Source organism: Quercus robur, chromosome 9 (assembly GCF_932294415.1).
Source record: "Quercus robur chromosome 9, dhQueRobu3.1, whole genome shotgun sequence".
NCBI classification, from domain to species: Eukaryota; Viridiplantae; Streptophyta; class Magnoliopsida; order Fagales; family Fagaceae; genus Quercus; species Quercus robur.
Window position 1 is genome coordinate 28490916 of NC_065542.1, and position 27276 is coordinate 28518191.

Consider the following 27276-nt stretch of genomic DNA (forward strand, 5'->3'; position numbering starts at 1 on the left):
TATATTTTCCATAAAAATAGTATTAAATTTTTTTTTTTGAGAATCGTATTAAAACTTTCTTAAAATGATTTATTAGGACCTCTTTAATGTTAACAAAAAAGAAAAAAGAAAAAAAAGAAAAAAAAGAAAAGAAAAGGGGGTTGTTTGACAGCTCGGGCATATTGGACCCGACCCACTGGGCATATACCTGGCAAGAAAACAAACAAAACCCTCCACCTTTCTTTCATGTAAGTTTAGGGTTTAAGTGCTCCCTCCCACTCACACACAACACAAATACAAAAACCAGAGACCGCTTCTCTCTCTCTCTCTTTGTAGCTAGCTTTCTCACTTCTCCGGTAAACTCCAAAACCCTCTTCAATGGCGATGACCTCTCTAGCCGCGCAGTTACAAGTCATAAAATCGTTCGTACCAGGAGACTCTCAGCCTCTCAAGCGCCCTTTCACTCGCCCTTCCATTCTCTACGATCCCAAAGAAGCCGCCGACATCGATGTCGATACCATTCTCTCCATTGCTCTCCAAGGTCCCCCCCCCTCACTTTCCTCCAACAATTAGTTAGGTTTTCGGTTATTATTTCAGTTAAAATAGATTCTCATAATTCAGTCTCGTCATTTTTTTCAGGTTTGGAGGTTTTGGTAGATACAGATGAGCGTTTCAGAAACTACAAGAACGATTTGTTTAGCCATAAAAGCAGAGAATTGGATAGAGACTTGTTAGGTATAGAGGAAAACAATCGAATTAACGCCTCAATCGGTTCGTACTTGCGGTTATTGTCTGGTTATTTTCAACTTCCTTCGGCCCTCAAGACGCTTGAGTACTTGATTCGCCGATACAAGTAAATATTCTGCTTCTTTGATTATTGCTGCTTCATTATGATTCTAACTTTACTGCTTATATATATTAATAATTTGGTTGGAATTGCAGCATTCATATATACAATTTTGAGGAATTGATTTTATGTACTTTGCCATACCATGACACACATGCGTTTGTTCGAATAGTACAGTTAATCGACACGAGGTTAGGGAGTTACTTTCAATTTGTTGTATGCGGTTTCGTTAATGGCGGTTTAGTTAAGCTAATTGAATCTGATTGTTTGCACCTTATTGTGATTTAGAAATAGTAAATGGAAGTTTCTTGATGGTGTGAAGACCACTGGTGCACCGCCACCTAGAAAGGTCATAGTGCAGCAATGTATTCGGGATAAGGGGGTTCTGGAAGCTATATGTGACTATGTGAGTATTTTCTTCGGATATGTATTTTTTATTTTTTTTGAAGAGCCCTTTGAACTTGTCTACGAGCAAATCAGTTGCCTGAGTAAGCTAGGGGCATTCACCCCTGATGGGCTACTTTGGATGTAGTTGATTGTTTGATTACTTGTTTATTGTGTGGTTATATACTTGACTGTTCTACTGCAGGCAACTCCGTCAAAGAAGAATCAGCCTTCAAGGTTCGTTATCAGCTTTTGCACGGCAGTTGTTGTAGAGGCTTTGGGTTCCATTACAACTGTTGAAGATGATGTTGTAAAGAGAATCCTTCCGTTTGTAGTTTCTGGACTTCAGCCTGGCACAAAAGGAGGGTCAGATCACAAGGTGGGATTTAAAGGCATGCTGCCCTTAAATGGGATAGACACTTTTGACTCTTGTTTCTGTTATCATTATGCATAATGTTTATGAGGCAATGAAGATAATTCTTTCTGAATGATGCCACTCAATTTATGAAACACCTTTGTGATTACATCTGTTTCAGAACTGGATAAATGACAAACCAGCATGAAATCGAAGTCCTTATTGTGTTTTCTTTGATGTGATGGATTTGGAATTTCGTTGTTATATTGTATGTGTTTGTTGTTATTTTGTTAATATTTTTCAAAATTGTTTTTGCTTTGATCTGTATTTTGCAAATATATTTCTCTTCCTTAGTCAATTGTGAATTTCGGCTGCATATTGTCTAAGTCAGCATGGTTTGACTTTTGATTTTTGTTCTGCCTAGATCTGCTCCCTCAACTCTAGGGTTGTGGGTTAAACATGTGTTATTGCTATCAAATTTTTTAATTGAAAGTTCTCTTTCATATGTAGGCGGGTGCTTTGATGATTGTTGGTTTACTTGCAAATAAAGTTGCATTGTCCCCTAAACTTGTGAAGAGTTTGATTCGGTCAATTTCTGAGCTTGCTCGAGAGGATGCAAAAGAATCAACTGATTTGCAATGGTTTCGGTTGTCACTTTTGGCTTTAATTAACCTTGTTCAGGTACCACTGTTTGTATAATTAGTTAGCATTCCAGTTGCATGAGCCTAGAAGCATCAGTCAATTTTTCTGTAGTTATGCTCTGTCCCTTTCTAATTAAGTTGCGATAATCTTCTCATGTTTTATATAGTCAATTAACATTCCAGTTGCATAAAACTTAGAAGTATTAGTCAATTTCTTTGTACTTATGCTCCGTCCCTTTCTACCTAAGTTGTGATAATCTTCAAATGTTTTATAGGTTTTTTCCGCGATTCTGATATGTGTTTAGCAAAGTATACCCCTTTTTAAAATTTTTTTTTATTACCCCTGTACCAAGTGGTATGACTATTGAGTTCAGATCTTGTACCTCTTATCTAAAAAGTTAAAAATCCTATATGTTGGCCTTTACTTATTTAAGGGGAGTCTGTTCCCACATGTGTGGGGGGAGTATTTAGAGTAATTTTTAATGATTAAATTCATAAGTTTCTAAAATCTTTATCTTTTGGGACTAGTGGTTGTTTATCAATGGTCCTAATGGGTTCTTCTTCAACATAGGAGCTGAATGTACCTTTTATTGGAGAGAACTGCCAATGTTGTTGTGTCTATTTGAGAGTCATTTTTTAGTAATACACAAAAGCTTTTTGAAGTAGTTTTATATTTGCTGAATATCAATTTTTTGTTTGTGGTTTTCCTCACTTTAGTTTGCATAAAATTTGTCAGATGCAAACTTTTGATATGTTTCCAAAGAAGGCTTTGGATATTTTGAAGGATATAAGGTACTCCTCACTACCATAAACATGCTTGAGCTTATTAAGTGCTTAATATTTTTGTTGATTTTTCATTTGTGCTTTCTAAAACTCTTTCCTGCTCCAATTTGTAGGGATTTGGCTGTGATTCTTTTGGGATTGTCGAAGGAGTTCAATATTGATAGATTCCTTCATATGCTTTTGGAGGCCCTGGTTGACTGCAGGTGGGAAATCGATTCTTTTTTTCCAATTGTCCTCATATTTGTCACTTTTTTTACTCAGTATTTGAAAATGATGATTATGTGTTTGCAGTTCTTCTGATGAATTGTGCCGTCTTGCTTTGGTATCAATAATAGAGACAGTTCCTGTAAAAGATTTAGTTTTCCATGTAGTCAGTAAGGTGCTATTGTCCTGCATGAAATTGTCACAAAAAATGGGCGATCCAGGATCATCTGAATCTGGTATGCTATTATCATACCACCTTTTTTGGTGTTTTTCTTTTACAGCACTGGTGTATATTGTAAAGACTCAATTATTTGATTGCCTTTTCATCTTCTGTCATAATTTTTTCTATATTGTTGAATGTTTGTTTGGTGATTGCTTCCTCAGATATGTCACTTTGTTTTTGTTTGGAAAAAGAAAGTGATTTTAGAGCTACTTCACTGAATATTTGTCATTTGCTACAAGTATCTTTATGTAGTTGGCTCTTATTTCTCACCACGACTCTGAATTTTTAATTAGGAAGCTGGGCAAAGAGAATTTTGGTGGTTGTGAACAAGCATTATCCATCTGAACTACGTGCAGCAATTCGCAAGTTCCTTGAGGTCCATTGACCACCTTCTCTCTTTCTCAACCCCCCCTCTCTGTTTTTAGTTCCAGCTCTAATCTTTTCGCCACTTTCAATAGGATACTAAAGCGCAATCTAAGAAAGGGGAGTCAACATATGAGATATTGGGGAAGGTGTTGGATACAAATTTGGATATGTCACTGGGTATATCGGATTCAAAATTTTGGTTGGCATTGCATCATCCAAAGGTATTAGTTATTTGACATCTTTTTTGGGGCTGGGTTTGCTAATGCTTTTGCTTTATTTTTGTTTGACACTTTTATCTTGTCAACATATGGCATAGGCTGTGGTCCGATGTGCTACATTGTCCCGTTTAAACTCCTCTGGCATTCTGAAAGTTAAGGCTGTTGATTCACAGGTAGTATCTAGTGCTATATGCATATATGCACACACAGAAATACACGTGTGTGAGCCTTTTGTTTCATTTACATTATTATAGGGTTTTAAAATATCAAGAAAATGATGTGTTATATATATATATATATATTCGACAACAAAATTCCAGATTCAAAATCTTTGGTTCTCAATCATAATTTCCTTCTATTCTCTTGTGACTCAATTATTTTCTAATAAAGTTTATTACTTATAAACAAAAATTAAATCTTCTCTTGTGGACTAGTCTTGTAACTATTGAAGATCTGGTTCTTATTCATACTTTTTTTCCCCTTATTGTGTACTAGAGTCTTGTAACTATTGAAGATGCCATATTACGACAGCTTCACGATGATGATCTAACTGTGGTTCGGGCAGCTCTATCTCTAGATGGATTGTCTGATATGATAAGTTCTTCTGATCTTCTAAAAGAATTGCAATATGTGCTTAAAAGATGCATTGGCATTCTAATGTCAAGTGAGTATGAAGATATAGTGAATGCTTTACCCTAAATATTTTTATTCTATATGCTTCACTATTTCTGCCATTGCACTAATATGCTTCCGTTATCATGTTAAAAATGAAAGTCACATGATGAATATGATGGTGTTTTGCACCGTAATTAGAATGCTTTGCCCTGAATCTTTTTATTCTATATGCTTCACTATTTCTGCCATTGCACTAATATGCTACTCTTATTATGTTAAAATGAAAGTCACATGATGCTCGGTCTTTCTATCATAAGATTCGTAATGCAGCTCCCTCCACCTTCCCTTGGAAGGGTATTTGGAAAGTTAAGGTTCCTAAAAGGGTGGCTTTTTTTATGTGGACAGCAGCTCATGGTCAGATTCTAACATTGGATAACCTTATGCTTCGTGGTTGCCCTTTGGTGAATCGATGTTATTTGTGCTGTTGTAATGCGGAATCTGTGGATCACTTGTTACTTTTTTGTCCGATAACTCATTCTTTGTGGATGCATATGCTCCGGTTGTTTGGGATCGATTTGGTCATGCCAGGTTTAGTTGAGGACATATTATTCTGTTGGTTTCATTGGCTTGGGAAGCATAGTTTTGATATATGGGATTTGGTCCCAGGCTGTTTAATGTGGACTATTTGGTCTGAACGGAATCGGCGGGCCTTTGAGGATGAGGAGAAAACTGTGGTTCAGTTATTAGAGTTTTGCCAGAGGACCCTATTTGATTGGTCTTGTTGTTGGGGTTTCTCGGATTGTTCTACCCTTATGGATTTTATTTCTTCTTTTAGAATAGATTAGGGGCTGTTTTTGTCTTGCTGTTTCGTTTTTCCATTATTCACTACCGTGAACTCTTTGTGTTTCTCTAGCTTTTCTTTTATTAATAATATTCTCTTCTTACTTATCAAAAAAAAATTTATCAAATATAGTTAGAAGGGGCACAGCTTATATCTGGGTGCTATAGTTCATGAAATTTCCATGATGGCCTATTGTTTTCTGGAATCACATTAGTTTAAATGGGTGGTTCTGACTCTTTTTTTCCTAATTGTGCAAGTTTGGATATTGCCCCCTTGTACCCAATGTCGTCTGTTGGTCAATATTTGAATTAAAAATGGCCTTATATTCTGCATTAGAAGGCTGTCTGAACATCAAGATTGTACCATTCAATAAATTTAGCTTTGAATTTTAGGGAGCTGGTGAGTAGTTTCTTGTTTCACTTATGGTCTGTTTGGTTGGGTAGAAAAAGGGGAGGATGAAAACTGTGGAAGGAAAATGGTAGTTTTCCATTGTTTGGTTGGGTGGATGGAAAATGATGGGTGGGGATGTCTTCCACCCAGGCCCACCAAAACTTATACTCCCAAATTTGAAGGAAAATGGCAATGAAAATGTGAGACTCAAAAGGCATTATTACCCCTATTACCTCATTATTTCAAACTAAAATAAGGGCATGCTAATAATATAATTTCTATCCTTTCACTTTTCCTTATCTCCTACCAAAAAAATATGGTGGAAAACTAAAATCTTTTCTAGCCAAGAGCCCTGTAGCTCAATTGGTTAGCACCTCTTAGTTTTTCCAAATGGGACATCTAAGGTTCAAGTCCCCCCTCCACTAACTATTGAATTATATAAAAAAAACTAAAATCTTTTTTATTCTCCCAACATTTTCCATCTTCTTACTTTCCATCTTTCCAACCAAATAGAGCCTAAGGGATTTTTTGTTGTTATGACAGTTGATGTTCCTTTAAAACTTTATTTATCTATTTTTCTCCCTGTTGGAAGAAGAAGGTTGATTCAGGAAGCATAGAAGAATCAAAGGGGTAAAGGAACTTGTAATGAGTGGTCTGCCTATAAAAAAGGCATAGGGAATCAACTTTTTTTTATAGTTTTATTCTGCTTAGAAGGAAATTGCAGTGTAGCTTTTCTGGCCAAGAAATTTGTCCCCTATTAGGACATGTTTGGGGACTTAATGAACCCATGCTTTTGTTTATTTTTTGTTCATATTATACATCAAATTATAGAATTTGAGTCTGTGGTGTGCATGCCATCAAGCAAAATGTCTGAGCAATTATGAATTGAAGATATACATAAATGCTATGCAGAATAGGTCTGTTGAGCCATAGCTCAACTGACTTCCTCCTCCCATAATAATGGATTAGATGGTGAGGTCGTGGGCTTAAGACCTACTTGGTGCATGTGTAACTTACTAATACAAAGAAGAAAAAAAGAGGCAGAATGGGCTTATTAAATAATTGGCATTAGGAAATTATAAACTAGTCAGAGAAGATTCTCATGGAAATTCTTGAAGTATTTATCAATCTTAGATTTTATTGAATTCTCTACCTAAATAAGTAAAACACATTAGAAATATACTAGCAGACTAGGGAATAAAATAAAATTGCTAATTAAATTTCTTTCTTTGTGGTCTAGTCCGTTGTAAAACATGTCTCATTTGTTGTTCTGTTTCTGTTTGCAGGTTCATCAGATAAAAATAGTCTAGCTACTGATGTAGCTATCTTATGCCTGGAGAATGCCAACTCAAAGTATTGTCATGATGATGATTATCTGAAGACATTTGCTGCCATGCTGTTTCCTTTACTCTTAATTCTACCAAAGGTTTTTTGTTCTTTATCGTTGACCTTATGTTTGATTTTCTAATATTTCCATTGTGGCATCAATCATGCATCTTATAATTTTTTTTTTTTAATATTTTCATTTTGTTTGGTTGTTGATTCTTTTATTTTTTCTGTCTTACTATGTACAGACACAGAGGCTAAATTTGAAGGCTTTGCAGTTAGCCAAGGAAGTAAAGTGGCCGCTTTACCAGAATCTTGCTGTTGCCCCCAGTGCAGAAATGGTAAATTATTTTGACTTGTGAGATTCTGTTTAGCCCGCTATATTGAGTTGGTCTATATTTTCACAAGAACTCCTGTGTGTAATGTTTGATAGATTATCTTGATCTTCTGATCATTCTTGGATTTCCATAGAAAAGGAAAATATTAATAACTTTCTATGTGTGTGTATTGGCCATAGTCAAAAGGGGGTTCCTGTTTGTTCATGTGCCCCTACAATATAAACTTAGGTTTGGAGTTTTCAATTCATGAGTGAGTAGTAGCACTGCCAAATATCATGCTATGAACGATTTATATATTTCTGGGAAAGGACTACGTGATTGGCGGATGAGATCAAGGAGCAGCAATGTAGTTGGAAAATGTTCATTTAAAATCAATCTAAAGAAATATTAATGTTATGTGGAAATCCACTTACGACATTGGCATTCAAATTGTTGGTGTGGATAAAAAATTGCCATTGCTTATATGCATTAGGGCCAGCTACTTTGATTTGAGTGTGTTTTACCATGAACCTCGATGAGATGGCTGGCTTGACCCATAAAACATGATTTTAGGGTCATGTCGGTGGATAGTTTAGCATTCAGTTGTTATTCTACTTTGTCTGATATTTTTATTTTATGGTCCATGTCTGTCGGATATGTTTTTATGGTGGTTTATGTATTTATCTCCTTATTTATTTATTCTCCCGTGAATTATGAAGTTGCATTTGAAATGCAGACATTGCAATCTGGAACCCTTTCTTCAATTAATATGAAGACGGTTACTAGTTTGGCTGAGGCTTTTTTGATGCACCCTGAAGAACATATGGCTTGGCTTAACAAGATTAACGATGATTTTCAGTTGTTAAAGACACACTTACTCTTTATGCTGATGCAGTCATTTATTATGATGAAAAATGGTGTGTTCTCTTTTTTCCTTTAATTGAGAATTGATTGATCTATTATTTCTGTTTTAATGGTTGTGATCCTCTCTCTTTTTGAACTTTGTACACATGTTTAGCACACACTGTATTTTAGAAGGTATTTTATTATTAATTTTTTGTTGAAAGCATGGTATATTAAATATATATAGATTTTTGATAAGTAATGGTATATTAAATATTTTATATGCTCGCTTTCTCTATATGTCTCATTCTCCTTGCTCCTATAAAACCCCAAGTCTGTAATTTAGCTCTTCTCTTGAAAATTGTGTTAGAGCTAGTTAAATAGAAAAATCATTAACCATATTTATAAGTTTGTATTTGGGACATTCTTATTTTCTTTCCCTCTTGTGAAAAGTAATTTGGGTCTAGCACATTTAATCATGGTGGGATGTGGGGTTTCTTATGTGATTTAGAATAGTAATCCAATTTTTTCTTTATAATATTAAACTTAATTTTGCTGTTTTTACTTTTGCAAGTGGTAAATTTATTAAAAGAAGCACATTGTGCTAGCCTATCGTGAAGAAATGGTATTTTATCTAAAGGTGGAAGAGTCACTCTGATTAATACTATGCTTTCTAGTTTACCTACTCATTTATGTCTATGTTTACAATTTCTGTTCCTTGGATAATCTATAGGAAACACCACAAAGGGATATGTTGTAATATGGATTGGAATATGGCATTAAAAAGTGACACCCTTTAATCAATGTTTGGTGGGGGAGTAGTTTTGGTGTTTTGGGGGTGAGCAGAGTCATCTTTGGAGGTGTGATGTTGATTTGAGATGTGGAAGGACTGGGGTCTGTGGTGAGAGGGTCCAACACTTTGAGATTGCAGACGAGCCCAAGGTGGTTAAATTGGGAAGCATTCTTTGGACATTTGGAATGTTACTTTGCTTTGTTTGATGTGGCTATTGTGGAAAGAATGTTATAATCGCACTTTGAGGATAGGGAGAGACCTCTGGATCAGCTGAAATCCTTGTTAATCCGTACTTTGTTTGAATAGTCTCGTGTGTGGGGTTTTACTCATTTTAACTTTATTTTTGAGTTCCAAAATTCATTCTCTTTCTGTATTTGTTGTAATTTTTTAAGATTCTTTGTGCTCATTGCCGTGTACATGAAGTACCTTTTTTTTTCCCCTTTCAATATAACTTCATTACTTAAAAAAAGAGTGTAAGGGCAGTGTGAGTTGGTAGACTATTTTTCACTTCATTGTAGGGTGGTGAGAAATTTATAGTTCTTAGTGCCAACTCTTTTAGGAGTATGTTGGGTGATGCATAGGACACTTGCAGAGGCAATTACTTGTGGTAAAGGGTCTGTTTGGCTGTAATGTGAGCTATGAAATATGGGTGGCTGCTGCACAATGGATTGTGGCATAACACAACTTTAGATATTGGTTTCTAGAGTCAGTGTATACCTGTTGTCTGCTTGAGTTATTCTTCTACCTTCTACTAAAATTTATTAGAGTGGAGAGGAGATGTAATTTGCTTGCAGGAGATTAAGATGGATCTGTTTCAACGGACATGTGAAGGATTTTATTTTGGGGCGGGAGGACACTTGGAAGGCAATTGAAGATTGAAAGTCCTTATGAAAGTAACTTTCTTTTGTTGCGTGAGCCTCTTGGCACAGTGGAAAACTCTGGTTTCCACTCCCCTCTCAACTCACAAGGGGAATCTGGGGTTCTTGATGGGGATGTTCTGAATTACCAATAGCAAAAAAAAAAAAAAAAAAAAAAAATTGTGTTCAGCAGCATTGGGGAGTTTTCACAGTAGACAAACCTTATCAAATGGGGAATGTTTATAGTGAATATGTGGTGTGTGTGCAAACAATACTGCGAGCATGTACTTCAAATGCATTGCATGAAGCATAATGGGACCATGTTTTGAGTCATATTACTCTGGTGCCTACTAAATTGCATCCAACATGCCAAAAGATGCACAATAATGCCTTTTCTTGATTAAGACAATCTAAAAGATTATTCTACTGAGCTACTATTGTTGCTTTTTGGTTTTACTTCACTGTTGCCTGTTTCCCTGTTGCTGGGGTGTTGCATAGCATGGTATGTTAAGTTGTTGAACTCTTTTATTCACTTTTGTGAGACTCTGCTTTTATTGTTACCTTGATCCTTGCCTCTTATACTTATGCTGCTCTGATTCTTTGAATTATGATAGTAGGATACTAAGTTTTGTATTTTCTTGCATGTTAGAAAGAGGCCAGTTTTCAATACTCTTTGAAGCTGTCTTTCCATTTCTGAAGAGAGAGTGGGAAGCATTTGAATCTGCGGGTGATGTTTCTGTGGAAGAGGTACAATTGTACAATGGGAAATTAGCAGCAGATTGGCATTGTTTTCTCTGTTCATCTTGACAAAGCTGAGTTCTAATTATTTTTTCAATGTCTAATGTTTGTCTTTGGTGTTTGATTGACAGTTCAAATCTGAAATTCAAAATTGGGATGGCAAAAGATTCCTAGAACAGCTATCTGATACTAAACTTAGAGCATTAAATACAAATATCTTGATTTTCATATTTTGGAAGTTACTGGAGGCATTATCAGAAATACCTGGAGATGTTTTAGTGGTTAGTGAATTTTTTGGGTCTATCTATCATATCTTCTAAGACTACTTTGGTGACTGGTCATTGACATTGTGGCATGACTTTTTAATGTGGTCTCAGCTGAATGTATAACTTTTTATTATTGCAGGATGATAATGACAAATGGGTTAGTATTCTTGAAGATTTGTTCATTTTCTTCTCTACCTCTCAATATAAGCATATTTTCAAGGAACACCTTCATTACCTTGTCAAAAGCTGCAAGGTTATTGCTCCTGCCTGTTTTCTGTCCAGATTTTTTACGGAAGAAGGTACTTACCTGGTTTTCCCCTTCACTACTTGCTTTCTTATTCTTTTATTTACCTAAAAAACATACTAGGTTGTTTTTGGTTTTTCTAGAAATGCTTACCTTGGCTTCCTTCTTTGCAACTGCCTTTTCATTCTTCAATCTACCTTGAAGAACAATAAAACTTTGTTGTACATGCTTAGATTCCAGGCTCAGATAGAAACACCCCTAGGGTGGTGCTTGGCCATGATTCACACTGCTGAGCATGACAATCATCATTTGCTGAATCAGCACATTGATTTTTGGGCAATGTCAGATTTTTGGGCAATGTCATGAAAGAATTATCTTAAATTTGTACAAAATAAAATTTTATTTCTGGACAATTTGTCAATTTGCATCAAATTCCATAATGATGGGGCATTTTTTTCTGTATTGAGCACCTTTGCAATGACTGGTAATGGGCTTAGGGAGAGACATGTTTGGCTCAAGTAAAGATCTTGCTGGTGGCTGGTTAGTTTCATAATGTGTGTAGAGATAAAATTGAGGGTTGACTCTTTTTTGTGTTTTATTTAATTTTAAGAATTGAGAGTTATTTTTTCATTGACATGCAAGTGTTGGATCATAAAACAGCTGAATGATATGTGTCAAACTCTGAAAATGGGTGTGTTGTCCACCGATGCATTTTTCAGTGTTGTGTAACAGGTTTATTGGGTACTGTTTTTTAATCATTGTTTTTCAATCATCTGAATGATGAACATAAAATTTATTTTGTTTCCTGGAAAATTTCACTTTTTGAGGTATATTTTATATTTCAGAAACTTGTTAATAACAAAAAAATTTATTATTATTATTATTATTATTTTATTCTATTTTATTGTTGTTCAGTATCAGTTTACATTCACATGATATGATGCTGTCTATTACTTCTTGTAGGTGGTCCCGTTGCTGTCAAACTTGAGAGTCTCCGCTGTTTTTCATTTCTTTGTTCTCATCTACAAGATAACTTGTCAATTCAATTTTTTCCTTCGGTTCTTGTTCCATTGGCTAGTGATAATCAGGTACCAATGCAAATTATTATTACTTTTTCTTACTGTAATGGCTTTTGTGGCCTCTTCGAAGTATTGGGTTTTAGAAAAGATGTTTCCTAAATGTTCTCTTATGAAGTGAGGTGGTTGTTTATTTTCCTCCTGCAGTTGTTGCATTGTAAGTATACAGATTTTTGATGTTTGTCTTTACTTTCAGGATATAAAGATTGCTGCGATGAACTGCATTGAAGGATTACAAGCACAGTGGGCTCGTGTTGACTTTTCTAGCAAGAAAAATGGTATTCCTGCTGTCATAATTACGTGTTATATGTTACCCTCCTTGGTTATATATATTTTTTGCTCTTGTATGGCTATATTCGTAATCTGTTAATCAACAGGGAGCAGTGCAATTTGGAGCCATTTTCTTGATGAGCTTTTGGGCATAATGGTTCAACAAAAAAGGCTTATATTATCAGACAAACAATTTCTCCCGTCATTGTTGGAATCTTTGATCAGCTCATCTTGCAGTAGTCTTCTAGTGCCACAAAGTATTCAGCAGAGGTATTTATAATAATGTTGTTTTTAATGCTTTGTATCACCATCTTTGTCATCTCAATTCATCCTTCTCATCACTTGGAAGATTTATGATATGTTATAAACGAATTGATCCTTCTCCTGCTTATGTTATATTAGTTATATTTCTTTGTTTTGCTGCTTTTTCACTTGGCTGTTGGAAGTTGGAACAGGTCTTTATATGGGGGTTTCTTTTCACTTTTCTCCAACTGTACATTGTACATCTCTGACCATACTTCCATGTACAGTATGGATATTTCTAAGCTGTCAATGATAAGTATTGTGTTTGCAAATTGGTCAATAGTAGGGATGGTTTAAGTGATTACTATGGATACTGAACATCCAAATTTTAATGATTTAATAAATAATTACCTCATGGATTTATAAAATTATAGTAGAACCCTCTCCCTGAAGAATTTGCTCAATTTATTATAGATGATTATATTTGATTGATTCAGTACCTTGTCATGTTGGTAGCTTAGTTGATATAGTCTATTTGTAGAGCCTGATTCCTGAACACTACTGACAAATGTCAGTAAATAACAAAGAAAAAGACTTCAATTTTAAAATCACACCTTAATAATGTTTCTTGCCTTGTGTTTCTGGCTTCATCATAATGCCCTCTGAGCTACAGAGCCTTATAATTGACACACAAGCACGCGCTCTCTATCTCTCTCTCCCCATCTATTGCGTATTAGCTTCTTAATGGTTTTTTGCCTGGAAATGAAATTTTTTTGCATTTTCCATGTTTTATGGTTTCTCATATCTAGGAAACCTTCAAGTTCCTCCTGCAGTTTTTCTGTTTGATAAATTACCATCATCATCTTAGTAGGTCAATTGTGAAACTTGTTGAAGTGTTTGATGTTATGCTTACGTCTATTATTGTGTATATGAATTTTTCTTAACCCTTTCAGGTTTGATCAATCTACAAAAGAAAAGATTCTTGCCTTTCTTTTGCGTTCTGCTCTAAGCATGTCTAATTATGGAAAGGTTTGCACTCTTATCTATTTTCACATATTTGTTTGTCCACACACTAGAACTTTCCTATATAAGTTTGGCAGGAAAATAAGGTTAACTAGAGTTGATGTCTTTTGCAGCTAATGATTCTATCGTTACTCAAAGGAATCGGCAGTACCATTATGGTTTATAAGGATGTTTATTCAGTTTTAAGTTTACTTTTGGAAAGACGCAGTCGATGTTACTTTGACTTGGATAAGTCATGCCAGAAATTGTCAAAATCTGAAATTGAAATGCTATGCCTTCTGCTGGAGGTAAGTCAATGGATGTTTTTGAATGATTGTTTTGTTTGTCTGGTAATTGTGTTTAATTTCACTTCATAATGTGCTGTATTAGATCTGTGCTGTGCCCTCTCTATCTGGTGGATATGCTCTCGAAGACCATTTATTTCAGGCTTTGCGAGTAAGAAGTCACTTGCAACTCGTACAGATATTATTCTAATTTTCTGGAATTTGATGTTACCTTGCTTGTATTGACATCTTATTTTGGTCTCTCAGTTGGACAGTATGGGCTCAGAAGACCCTGCTATTATACAGCCCTGTATCACTGTTTTAAAGAAGCTCAATGGTGATCTATACACTGAGTTGAAGAAAGATATGCAGGTGAGCTTTTTTAATTAACCAGGACTTCACACAGCATATCGCTTGGAAATCATGATTCTTGAATGTATGTTTTGACATGCCACTACCAGCTAGTTATTATTAGGATGATTGTTCTGGTCCTTCTGGAGTCTGGATATGTATAGATACATATGAAATTCTGGGGAAAAGGAGAGAAAATAGTTATAAAAAAAACTTTCAGGGTGCCATTATTTAATAAAAGAAAATAATATTACTTTAGGCTAACAGTTAACGACATGGTTCATGTACCCATGATAGGCTTTAAAATAATGCATGCCACTTGCATCTATAATTAGAGTAACATAAAATTGTCACTATGCAATATACAAGCGATTGTAATGATAGAAAAAGACATTTTTGATTTATAAATGCTTGAGTTAAGTGATTGTTGTCTTTTCTGATACCATCTTTTATAATTTGTCTTTTTTGTTATGACATATATATATTTTTATATCAGATAGATGTTTGGTAATGTTAAAAAGGAAATATGTACCCTGCTTGCATTGTTCTACTTTTGTATCAAGTTTGCATGTAATTGTTGAATACTTGTACATAAATCATAAAAAAAAAGGTTAAAAAGTGATTTCTTTTTTTAAATTAAAAAGACTGAGTTCGTAGACTTTATGTGTTTAAAATGCATTAACTGCATAACTTTTTCCCCTGCCTTTTTTACCCCCAATCTGTATTTTAAGTTTGTTCATTAAAATATTTGGAATCTGCCTGAATCTTTTTTTTTTAGCATTATTTTTTAAGATATAATTGCAATTTCTGGACAAAAAAATTGTCAAGAATGACCTGTAGGCGTGAGTTTTTAATTACATGGGAGTAATCATTTCTTTGAAACACTGAATATTTCTAATTACTCCTGTTAAGGGCTAAAAATTTCTCTCTTCTTTTTTGGTCTGAGCAGGATCTTCTGTTTTATCGGCTTGTATTTTTATTTCGGAATGCTAATGGTGATGTACAAAATGCAACCAGAGAGGCCCTACTGTGCCTAAATGTTTGTCTCTTACTCTTTAATTTTTTCAGTGTCTTTTCTTTTGTTGTAGTACTTTCAGCATATTTTGTTATTCTATAGTTTTTTGAGCATATGAATTCTATTGGTTGAATGTTTTTTTTTTCATGCCACGTATTTACTTCAATTTTGGAGACTGCTAGTTGCAGGTGAGCTGCTCAGTTGCCCTTTATTTGGGAGGAGAGTGAGGGCGTGGGTTTAGGACCCACTGGGTGTGTGTGATAAATTGGAGACTGTTATTTGATAATCTGAGGGAGAAGAGGAATTAATTGTGATGGTCACAAACACTAATTGTTTATTGTGAGGTTGGTTTGTGCATGAAGGAGCTGAATTGGGCATCTGTCCTGCTGTGCAAAAGATTAATATGGCTCTTAGAAGAATAGTTTCTTAAGCTTTTAAAAATTAAAATAATGGAAGCCTTCACATGGGGAATTATGCAGATAAAAGATTCTCAGAGGGTTATCTACTTCCTTTATAAGCTGCATATGGTTTTTCCTTCTAAGAATAAAATATAGCAGATAAAAAAAAAAATCCTACTGAGCAGCCCTCTTTTTTCTATGTTCATTGTGCGTACCTACATACAAGTTGTTATTCATGGTTAAAAAAAAACATTATAGGATGAAGCTTGATAGTTGTCACTCTACCGAGAGTTATGAAGGATATTTATATTTAAAATTTTAAGATGGTGACTATTTAATTCACCATTTTTTGAGCTTGAGGGATCGGATATATACAAACAAAAGCATATCCCAAACAAAATTGTTGTTTCTATGTCAAATTTTTTTGAGTGGCCTGCCAATCTAGACTTTTGTTTTGCATCCATAATCGCAATTTAATCTTCTTGATAGCTTTTTAAAATGTGAATCATGCTAGATGTTTCTTTGTTTCTAGAGTGACAGACTGTTCCACCAAAAACATCACACCATGTCTTTTTTATATGTGTTGGGTGGGGCCCAAGTAGGGTGTGTGTGTGAGGGTGATTTTTTGGGGAAAAAAATTGGTGGCTCTAGCAAAACTCTCTCAACTTTTTGTCTTGTATCATCTAGTTAATAGGATGGAAAAACTTCAAATGTATTTTCAGTGGGGCTGAATGGGCAGTGCCTTTAAGTTCATCTAGTTAATTGGGATACTTCTTGAGCTCTAATTAGCCAAATGGGGTTGGGTATCAAGAAACTCTTGGGCTTAAATAAAGCCTTGTTGGGAAAATTGCTGTGGTGTTATATGCACAAAGTACTGGCATTGTGGAGAAAGTATATTCTCGGAGGTTGGGACAACCTCCTGTAGTTCATCAGATATGATATTGGCGGTGGCTCTATAGTTTGGTTTTGGCATGATTAGTGGCAGGGGGAGGCTCTGCTTAAGGAGAGTTATCCCAACTTGTATCGTATTGCAAGAAATAGTGAGTCTATAGTTGCCTCCTGGAAATGAGGATAAACTGCTTAGCCCGTTAGGGGTGAAAATCCCCTGGATTACCTGTTAACTAGTTCTAGAGGGTGGGGTCAATTTTTTAATTAATGAATTATATACTTATCAAAAAAAGAAAAATTCCCTCAAAATCTTTGCTTTTTTGTTTGTTTGAGTAATGTAAACATAACTGATGCTTTAGATTTTGCAGATTTCTTGTTCTACTGTTGGGAAGATGCTTGATTTTGTTTTCAAGCAGGAAAGTCTTGCAATTAGTTCAGTGAATGGCAAGAAAAAGAAATCAAATGTGCATAGTTGGTCCAATCTGTCTCCAGATGTGATATGTAAAGGAGAAGATGCACTCTCTTTTCTTAGCTCTCTTCTTGATTTTTTGCTACTGAAGAAAGACATAGCAGATAGGTATATGCTTTTATTAATGTGTCTAATTCTGGATTTTTAAAGTCATGCTGTTGGGGTTGGCATATTACTTGCCACTTCTAATGCCATGACCTTGTACATTCTCATACTAACTCGTTTCATGTTATTCGTTTCAGGGATTCTCTTATAGGACCCTTATTCAAGCTTCTTGGAAAAGTTTTTTCAGATGAGTGGATAGGTGGTACTCTTACTCGGGATGATAAGTTAGTCCAAGTATCGCCCAGCATTTCTGAGTCCATGTCCAGTACAATATGCTACATTCAACAGACACTGTTAATAATCTTGGAAGATATTTGTGCTTCGCTCATCAATGCTGTTCCAATTAAGGTATGCCACCCATGTTTCTGGATTTGGAAATTTAGGATGATTACGGCTTCTGTTGGTCTGCCATTTCAGTATTAATTCCTGTTTATTCTAATTACACGTGGTTCATTTTCATGGCAGGATGACATCTTAAATGAAATCAACATTAAATTGTTGGTTGAGTGTGCCCATTCTGCGAAGGATGGAGTTACCCTCAACCTTATATTTTCATTAATTTCCTCTATTGCAAAGGTTGCCCCTGAAAAAGTTTTGGAGCATATACTGGATATTCTTACTGTCATTGGAGAATCTGCTGTCTCACAGGTTTGATGATATATTTTCTTTCCTTGAATAGGTTTAATGTCTCACATTTTTGTGTGTACATAACAGTGGTGACTACAAGTATGGGTTAAGACTTAAGAGTGATGCAGGGCAGTCTAGGTTTCACGACCTAGAGCAGCCTGAAAACCTTAGGCCTCACCACTGATGGTTTGCTTGGAATCATATTTAAAAAGCACCACCTGGAGCCTTTTGTAAAGTTTCCAGGAATAAAGGATCATGTCCCATTAAGCTCTCAACTAAAGATAATCTAAAAACTTATTCCTATCTTGAAAGATATGAAACCTACTACCTATTTGAATTCAAAATAAAATGAAGTATAAAATAATCTAATCACATTAGGGATGGCAATTTTTCCCCACCCCACTTAGCCCGCCCCTCCCCGCTTCGTCCCGCGCGGGTTTTCCCCGCCCCGCAAAGGTGGTGGGGCGGGGATGGGGCAAGATTTTAGCCCCGCATCACGGGGCGGGGCGGGGATGGGTTTAGGCTTTTTAGACCCACCCCGCCCCTCTCCGTCCCCGCCCCGCCCGCGTTACTAAAGGTTATAATTGTAAAATTTTCATACCCTAAAACCCTACTATTTAAACAAACATATTAATATTAGCATATTTTATTCTACCCAATGTGATTCTTTGCCTTTATTTTGTTGTGTTATACTATGAGATTTTTATTTATTTATTTTTTTAATGATTGTCTTGATAAACACTTGGATATATTATTCAATTTTTTCTAAAAATTGATTTGATTTGATAGGATAAATTTAGTTGTAATTTCAAGTATATTTTTATTAATGAAACAGGTTTCATTAAAAAAATTATACTAGTTGTAGGGCAAATTAACAAAAAGTAGAGTTTTACGGGGTGGGGCGGGGCTTCGTGGGGCCCCAAGGGGTGGGGATGGGGTGAGAAAGTATTCCCCGTCATGCGGGGCGGGGCGGGGATGGGGCAAGATAAAACCATACGGGGCGGGGACGAAGACCCCATCCTTCGGCCCCGCCCCGCCCCATTGCCATCCCTAAATCACATAAGATGAATTAATCCCTACCTAAAAAAATATATATATATATATATATATAAGATGAATTAATCCCATAAAATGTGTTGTCTGCACCATAGAGTGTCAGTTGCCAGCCTGATGTTAAATGTCCCCCCATTGGGTAAATTGGTAAACAAAACTTATGCACCCATATGGGTTTGACCCATGACCTCAACCTTTACCCCTTATTTATGGGGGTAGGAGATTCCGTTTAGTCCAATGACTATTGTCTAAAATTCAATTCCATTCTTGGGATGACAATTCTTTGCCTTAGATTTGTACTAATCCCTTCAATCTTTCTATAGATTGACAGTCATTCGCGGCATGTATTTGAGGATCTTATATCTGCTGTTGTTCCATTTTGGCTATCTAAGATGCACAACGTGGAAAAATTACTTGAGGTAAACTTTTCACCTTGGTGTTTAGCATTAGCATCTCTTCTACACCATTGGTCGTAATTGTATGTAAGCTATTTTTCTAATTTGGTTGAGTTTGTCTTTTAGGTTTTTATGCATGTGTTGCCTGAAGTTGCTGAGCACCGGAGGCTGTCAATTGTTTTCTACTTATTAAGGTGCTGTCAAGTTGTTATTTTTTTTTAACTGTACTTCTCTTGTTGGTTCTTCATCTCTTGCTTACGTTAATGTTCTTATCCTCAGGACTCTGGGAGAATGTAGTAGCCTGCCTTCGTTGCTTGTCCTGCTATTCCGTTCATTGGTTTCAAGGAAAGGATTACCTTGTGTTAAAACTTTGCAAAATCCAGATAGTTTCACGTCATTGATGCATAGAGAGTGGGAGTACGTCTTTGCAGTGCAAATTTGTGAGCAATATTCATGCCAGATATGGCTCCCTGCTCTTGTTATGCTGCTTCAACAAATAGGGAAAGGTAATCTGTGCCAAGAACTGTTTATGGAATTGTTGTTTGCCATGCAGTTCACTCTGCACAAAATGCAAGATCCAGAATTTGCATTCAAGCTTGAGTCAGGGGAATGTTCTGATGACATTCAGGTATGTGTCTTTTACTCTCTTTCCTCTAGCTTTGTTAATTATTAAGTGTTTTTATTTTTTGAAGGCCTTGGGTTGTTTTCCAAGAACTTGTTGGCTAGATTATGTCCTGCTATCTGCATCCTTACATTATTGTACCCTGCTATCCTGTTAAATGATAAAACTGCAGGATTCCTCTGAAATTGTCACAACAGATGTTGTATTGCCATTCTGATAGAAATGTAGTGCAGCGGGAATCATCTAGTGGATTATAACGTTATACGTACTTTAAAATAAGTCTATGAATAAATAAAGTTCTTGGAGAAGGGATTGGAAATGGCTGGTTTTTTTTGCAATTATATTCTTGATTGGTTGATCCATATTTATATGCATGTCACTAGATGTGAGTTATTTATTTATTTATTTATTTTTTTTTTATAAAGACGTGAGATATAATTCATCTCTCAATTTTTTTCTGAATTTAATGAAATCTTCCACTTTTGATCTGACTGATGACACTAACTTTGTTTATTTGGAGGGTGATGAATGCTAGAACTTTTGATGGTCTAGAGTTATCAATATTTAGATTGATCTCTGATTTGTTTTCTCAAGATCTCTATAGACGGAATGAAGTCACTTGGGGGATTCCATTCTTTCTCTTTGTTGGATTTTTTTAGATCATTGTAATTGTATGGATTGATTTTGTGAATCTTCTCTATACTTCCCACATACGACAACTGTATCTAATTATTATTATTTCTTTTTGTTGCTCTTTTGGGGAGAGGAAGGAGTGGGTCAAATCTGCCACACAGTGACTGGGAACTTTTGGGGGGTGGGTGGGGTGGTGATGGTAGGTGCCAATCAGACTTCAAGTTTGTTGGTGTCTTTTTAATAATAAATTGCAATTAATTATGCCAAGAGCGTTATAGCTGGTGTTATCAATGGAGGTATTCAGGGTTCAAATCTCCCATTCTTTGTTGTAATTATTGAATTATCCCCAAAAAAAAAATTGCGATTAATTATTAAAGAATGTTATCTTCACTACTTCAGTTACCCATATCCTTTGTGTTTATGTTTGAGCTAACATGACAGTGACCGTATCTTTATTTTTTTGTAGTCTACATAAATTTAATTCTTTTTTACAATTGACATGTTTAGTGACCACTCTTTTATACATAAATTATTTGTGGTCATTATTTTACATGTTTAGTGATCAAAGCAATCGAAATTTTTTTTATCCTTTGTGTTCATCACCGTGTACATAATTTTTTCTTCTTTATCAATAAAATTTCATTACTTACCTTTAAAAAAACATCTTTTATATATGTTAGAGTATGTTTGAATGAGTAGGGGGAGATTATTTATTTATTTATTTATAAGTATGATCAGGGGAGGATACTGTGACATTGAAGTCCGCTATATCTGTTGCTATCTTTATTGCACCCCTTTTTTTGTGGGTAGGTATGATAGTGAGCACTTATAATTTCAATGATGGTGATTGGTGCTTTAATTTCAGAGGAAACTTGAAGATCTCATGGAACAGGTTGCTCCTCTCTTGCAACTTGTGGATGAAAGTAGGAAGCAAATAAGTATTCCTGTTGCTATCAGGAAAGAATTAAAGGAGTGTATGCGCGTTGTCTTGAGGACTATTACCATGCATATGATCCCTTCAGCATACTTCAGAGGCATCATCAAATTGCTTGGCCATGCAGATGGAAATGTTAAAAAGAAGGTATTTCCCATGATGCATTTTGTATATAAGATAATTGAGAAAGATGTAAATTTGGAACTGTGACTGGAGTGCATATTTTCTTGTCTCTAGTGGACCAGAGATTGTTGACATATAGGATTCTCATAGAATACTTACTATGCTTCACTGTAAATCAGTTGTAAATCAGTTATATATATATGTATATATATATTTTTTCTTTTGTTGTTGTTACTTTTGTTGCAATTTTGGAAATATTTGAGTGTTATAGATTATCGTGGACTGGAATTCAAAATCAAGTGCATCTTTCTTTATTAATATGCGTTACTGATCCCTCTTCTGATATCTGGTAAAAGTGGAATACCAATATGAAAACAATTTGAGTTGTATGTAAATTGTACTAGTCTTTGTGAAAATGAAATGGAAAAAGGAAATATCGTAAGAGGACCAAGAAGTGACAGTAGTAAAATATGTTAACTGGGCACCATATATCACACCTATACTGCTATTTTATTTGGATAATTATGGTCTAAAAGTGGTTCTGCTCTACCTTATATTTGTCACCAATGAGTGATATCTCAACTGGCACTTTCTCATCACATAATAATTGGATGGAAGGTGAGGGTATGGGTTTAAGACCACTGGGTACATGTAGAACTTATCATTTAAAAAAAAAAAAAAACTTATATTTGTCTATTACGGCATATGCGCAATAAGAGTAAAATCTCTTTACATAATAAATAATACTTTCATGCAGGTTCTTGGACTTCTATGTGAAACAGTTAGGGACCATGACACAGTTAAATTAAAGCATAAGGGCAGAAGACGTATCAACCCAAATTCAAGTAGTACTTGGCTTCATATGGATGAGAGTTCAGTTGAAACATTTGAGAAGATGTCTTCAGAAATTATTCTGATAGTTGATGAGTCTACTGACGATTCAAATGCTTCCTTGAAACTGGCAGCAGTTTCTGCACTAGAAGTTTTGGCCAACAGGTTTCCTTCTAATTATTCCATCTATAGCATGTCCCTTGCTTCTGTCACAAAAGGTATTACTTCGCACAACTTGGCCGTATCTTCTAGCTGCCTTCGCACAGCTGGTGCTTTGATCAATGTGCTTGGGACAAGGTCACTAGCTGAGCTTCCTCAGATAATGGAGAATTTGATAAAGATTTCTGGCGAAGTGTCTTCATGCTCAGGTCTGAAAACAAAATGTGATGATGACAACACCCCTGTTGCAGTATCAACTTCCAAAGATTCTCTTATTTTGTCTATTCTTATCACATTGGAGGCAGTTGTAGACAAGCTTGGTAGTTTTTTGAACCCATATCTTGGAGATATCATGAAAATTTTGGTGCTTCATCCTGAATATTTATCAGAGGCAGACCTAAAGTTGAAACTGAAAGCTGATGCAGTCCGAAAACTGCTCACTGAGAAAATCCCAGTAAGCCTTTTATCATAGTCTGATATATGACCATGTTCTGAGAACCCATTATGTTGAGATGGCTTTTGTTTATTTTTCTGTATCAAACCTTGTTTTTCTTGTCCAGGTACGGCTTGCACTTCCGCCTTTGCTAAAAATATACTCCAATGCTGTTCAATCTGGAGATTCAAGCTTGGCAATTGCTTTTGAAATGCTTGCTAACTTTATTGGTTCAATGGATAAATCATCTGTTAGCGGTTACCATGCAAATATTTTTGACCTTTGCTTGCTCGCTCTTGATCTACGCCGTCAACACCCACCTTCAGTTCAAAATATTGATGTTGTTGAAAACAATGTCATCAATGCAATTATTGTTCTGACCATGCGACTTACTGAGACCATGTTCAAGCCTCTTTTTGTTAGGAGTATTGAGTGGGCAGACTCAGATGTGGATGAAACTGAAAGTATGGGAAGTTCAAATATTGATAGGGCTATAAGTTTTTATAGCCTGATGAACAAACTTGCAGAGAGCCATCGGTGAGTAAACATCTTGTATATGCTCTTGGTGTTGCTCTATTTATGGTTTCCAGTGTTTTGTTTTTTAATGATCTAATTTTTCTTTTTTTCATGTTTTGCTTTCTTGCTGGTTACCTGGTCTTTTAACACCCAATCTATGTGTTGTTCGTTGAAACTGTTTGCCCTAGATTTGAATTCAATGGGATCAAAATTATGATGCCTTTCCAAGCACCGGATTTAATAATTTGTCCCTTATAGTGTATGTAATTGCACATATAGTTAGGTGAAATATAAAATTAGTTAGAGATGAACAGTTAGTTACTTTAGCTTGTAGTTTTCAGTTTGCATCTTTTCTTTTCTATTTTATCCTTTCATCTCTCTTGAATTCTAGTAGTTTTAAGTTGATCTCTCATCTGCCAATTGTATCATCAAACATCTATTGAGTTTCTTTGCAAACATTCTCCATGTTTGTTTTTTTTTCCTTCTTCTTCTTCCCTCTCTAGGCTCTGAAAGGATTAGATTGTGTGTATCTAAATGGGTTTTTTTTTTTTTTTTGATAAGTAACAATGCTTTATTGATGAGTGTGTATGTAAATGGTACAAGTTTTGTACTACCCTTGGTTTTATCTTCAAAACATAAGATAGCTGCATGTATGGGCTTGTCAAAAATCATAATCTATTCCGAGTTACTGCTTCCTCCTCTCCCAACCTCTCTCCCTCTTTTTCCTCTTTTTCCCCTGCAAGGCTGCAATTATCATTAACATCTCTTGTACCATAGTTACTCTGTAAGTAAATCTGTGGTTGTTAATAAGTCTAAGGGCTAGCACAATGGTTAGGGACCAGGCCTCATAAATTGGAGGTTATTGGTTTAACTCTCCCCCCTCTTTGACCTCTTGGGGCCACTCATCAAATAAAATATTTGTAGTTGTTTGTAAGTAATTTTTTTTTTAAAATGTCAAAGTTGTTTTTGATTTTCTGTTTCTAAGAGCTGCGATGGGGAATCAGTGGACCACCTTCTTCATTGTAAGTTCTCTCACGCCTTATGGTGTGAAGTTTTTGCAGTGTTTGGGATCCAGTGGGTAATGCCAAGGTCAGCCAGCTCTTTTTTCTTTATTTGGAGAAACTGGTTTGGAAAGCATCTTTCAACCATTTGGAATATGACCCTGGCATGTTTAATGTGGTTAGTCTGGTAGGACTGTAATGCCCGCATTTTTGAAGACAAGGCGAGAACATTAGAACATCTAAAATGTCTCCTTTTTTGTACTCTGTTTCTTTGGGCTCGTGTTTGGGGGTGTACGAACTGTACTACTGTATCTGATTTTTTAGTTTCCATTTCCTTTAGCTCTTGATCTTTTTGTATTTGTTTTCTTGTTCAAAGTGTTCACCATCATGAACATAATGTTCAATTTTTTCTCAATGAAAGTTTTACCTATCAATTTTTTTTTTAAATTTCTAAGAGTACGAGGGACAGAGACTTGTAATTTTGATTTAATTAACTTGTATCTATCTATCGATTCTTACATTATAACCAGTCATCTCAATTATACTTCTCTATGATGCAGGTCTTTATTTGTTCCTTACTTTAAATATTTGCTGGACGGTTGCATACGGCATCTTACTAATGCTGGAGATGCAAAAACTTCTGGTTTGACGCGTAAGAAAAAGAAGGCCAAGATTATGGAAGCAGGCAATATGAACGAGGAAAACAGTGTGTTATCACTAAGAAATTGGCATCTTAGGGCATTGGTCTTGTCATCATTACATAAGTGCTTTCTCTATGATACTGGGAGCAAGAAGTTTCTTGACTCTTCAAATTTTCAGGCTAGTCAATTTCTACTTTATTCTCTGACAATTTTCAAGACTGTGGAATACATTTTTAACAAACAAAAAGCAGCTGCTTCCAGTACTTTCCAAATTTAGATATTTGTTTGGGAATTTTTGAGTTGCATATTGTGGACACTAACAGCAGTTGTTGTAGCATTGCTCTTAATTTCCTATATGTTGGGATTTTTCCTCTATTGACACTGAAGCCACTGTAGTTCATGATTGAGCTTCTGGAATGTCTTATCACTTGAGTTCTTCTCTTGTTTATTTGTCACACATAATAAAATTTTCAATTTCACAAGTTTAAGAAATCGAAAGAAAAAAATGCATGCGCACATGTTGGGTAGTGATAGTTCCTCATGTTTCCAAGTAATTGTTGCAACCTTTGTGGTATTTGTACTAGTGGGGCCTGGATAAATCATTTGTTGGTCTATTCATCAAATACACAAATGCTTTTACTGCCTGGATAAAGTAATTTCCATGCATTTTAACCTTGAATGGGTGTTGTATGTTTTGCATTATAATGGCTGTTATACTGGGCTGATTAAAGCTTTATTCCTATTTTTTCATAGATCATTGTACATTAAAGCATAATAGTTAGTTTGAGATATGAATTACCTGATTCCGATGCAATCCTCTGAAATTTTGGACCAAAAATTGAAGCAATAAAAAATTATTGGAGTTTTTATTTTTAACATGTCCTAATTCTATTGACATCTCATTTCTTGGTTGTCTTTTTACTGATTTATTCTTTAAATGCCTTTTCACAGGTTCTATTGAAGCCCATTGTTTCACAGCTTGCCATAGAACCACCCTCTTCTCTTGAAGAGAATCAAAATGTACCATCCACAAAGGAAGTTGATGACTTATTGGTTGTGTGCATAGGTCAGATGGCTGTGACTGCAGGAACTGACCTTTTGTGGAAACCCTTGAACCATGAGGTGAGTTTACAAGCTATTACACTAGTCTGCTGCAATCTCTCATTGGGTTTCATAAGAAAGCTCAGCGTCTTGAGTCTAGCTTCTTGGGCTTTAAATAATTGAGTTTAAACGCTAAAAATTAAATGCAAGACATCTTATGTATTAATTGCACAATTGGAGAAAGATGTGCTCAAATGTGCTCGTCATCTTATATTTTCAATTACCGGTAGTATATAACTGCTATGTCTTTTAACTAGTTAGGAATGTTCTTGCATATTGGAATAAAATTGGGAACAATAGTTTGCAAACTCTCATATCTTTTTGCCATTCAAAAAATGTTATTGCAGGTTTTGTTGCAAACTCGTTCTGACATGGTGCGGACTCGAATTTTGGGCCTCAGAATTGTTAAATATCTTCTGGAGAATCTGAAAGAAGAATATCTAGTGTTATTGGCTGAAACCATCCCCTTCCTTGGCGAATTACTTGAGGATGTAGAGCTATCTGTTAAATCTCTAGCACAGGAGATTCTCAAGGACATGGAGTTCTTGAGTGGTGAAAGCCTCCAGGAGTATCTTTGATGTTGTACACTAGCTGAGAATGATTCTCTTTTTTCCCAAGGGTTTACATATTTGGTATAGCAGATATGGGCTTGGGGCTTCAATTTTGGTAGGGTTTTCTAGGAAAGCTGTAAATTGTAGAATTTTGAATTATAGAAGGCTGCTTACAACCAACAAGCTCAAGATAATTAAGTGTAAGGTGAGGGTTTGCTGAGAAATCATGGCTATAAGCCCTTGTAATGAAATTACAGTGTGCAAGGAATTGTCACATTTTTGTTCTTACTACCATATCTATATTAACATACGCAGTTTTAAGGAA

General features: G+C 35.5%; 1 protein-coding gene across 3 annotated transcripts; it reads left to right on the plus strand.

Annotated features, from left to right (window-relative positions):
• The first annotated feature begins 220 nt into the window (after positions 1–220).
• LOC126700348 (uncharacterized protein At3g06530) lies at positions 221–27276 on the plus strand. 3 transcript variants are annotated; one of them, XM_050398446.1, is made up of 39 exons: positions 221–520; positions 619–832; positions 922–1017; positions 1115–1232; positions 1416–1589; positions 2076–2246; positions 2943–2998; positions 3103–3192; positions 3281–3429; positions 3710–3792; positions 3875–4003; positions 4099–4173; positions 4496–4664; positions 7133–7272; positions 7421–7513; positions 8226–8406; positions 10632–10729; positions 10852–11001; positions 11126–11285; positions 12194–12318; positions 12503–12584; positions 12684–12846; positions 13773–13848; positions 13956–14129; positions 14212–14277; positions 14373–14477; positions 15406–15495; positions 17117–17334; positions 17469–17679; positions 17797–17979; positions 19335–19430; positions 19533–19600; positions 19686–20034; positions 21527–21742; positions 22476–23162; positions 23269–23678; positions 25219–25477; positions 26251–26421; positions 26748–27276. In XM_050398446.1, exons 1-39 carry the CDS (start codon positions 358–360, stop codon positions 26976–26978), a joined length of 6489 nt encoding a protein of 2162 aa, XP_050254403.1. In that variant the 5' UTR covers positions 221–357; the 3' UTR covers positions 26979–27276. The 3 variants fall into 3 exon arrangements, with proteins under 3 accessions (XP_050254403.1, XP_050254404.1, XP_050254405.1); XM_050398447.1 differs by having other exon boundaries at positions 17126–17334; XM_050398448.1 differs by having other exon boundaries at positions 7142–7272.

What these genes read in the sequence shown, in the direction of transcription:
- LOC126700348 (XM_050398446.1), top strand. Translation starts at nt 358, where the DNA reads ATGGCGATGACCTCTCTAGCCGCGCAGTTACAAGTCATAAAATCGTTC. An exon ending in CAGATTTTTTACGGAAGAAG is followed by an intron (nt 11,286 to 12,193) that starts GTACTTACCTGG and finishes TACTTCTTGTAG; the next exon opens with GTGGTCCCGTTGCTGTCAAA. An exon ending in TTGACTCTTCAAATTTTCAG is followed by an intron (nt 25,478 to 26,250) that starts GCTAGTCAATTT and finishes GCCTTTTCACAG; the next exon opens with GTTCTATTGAAGCCCATTGT.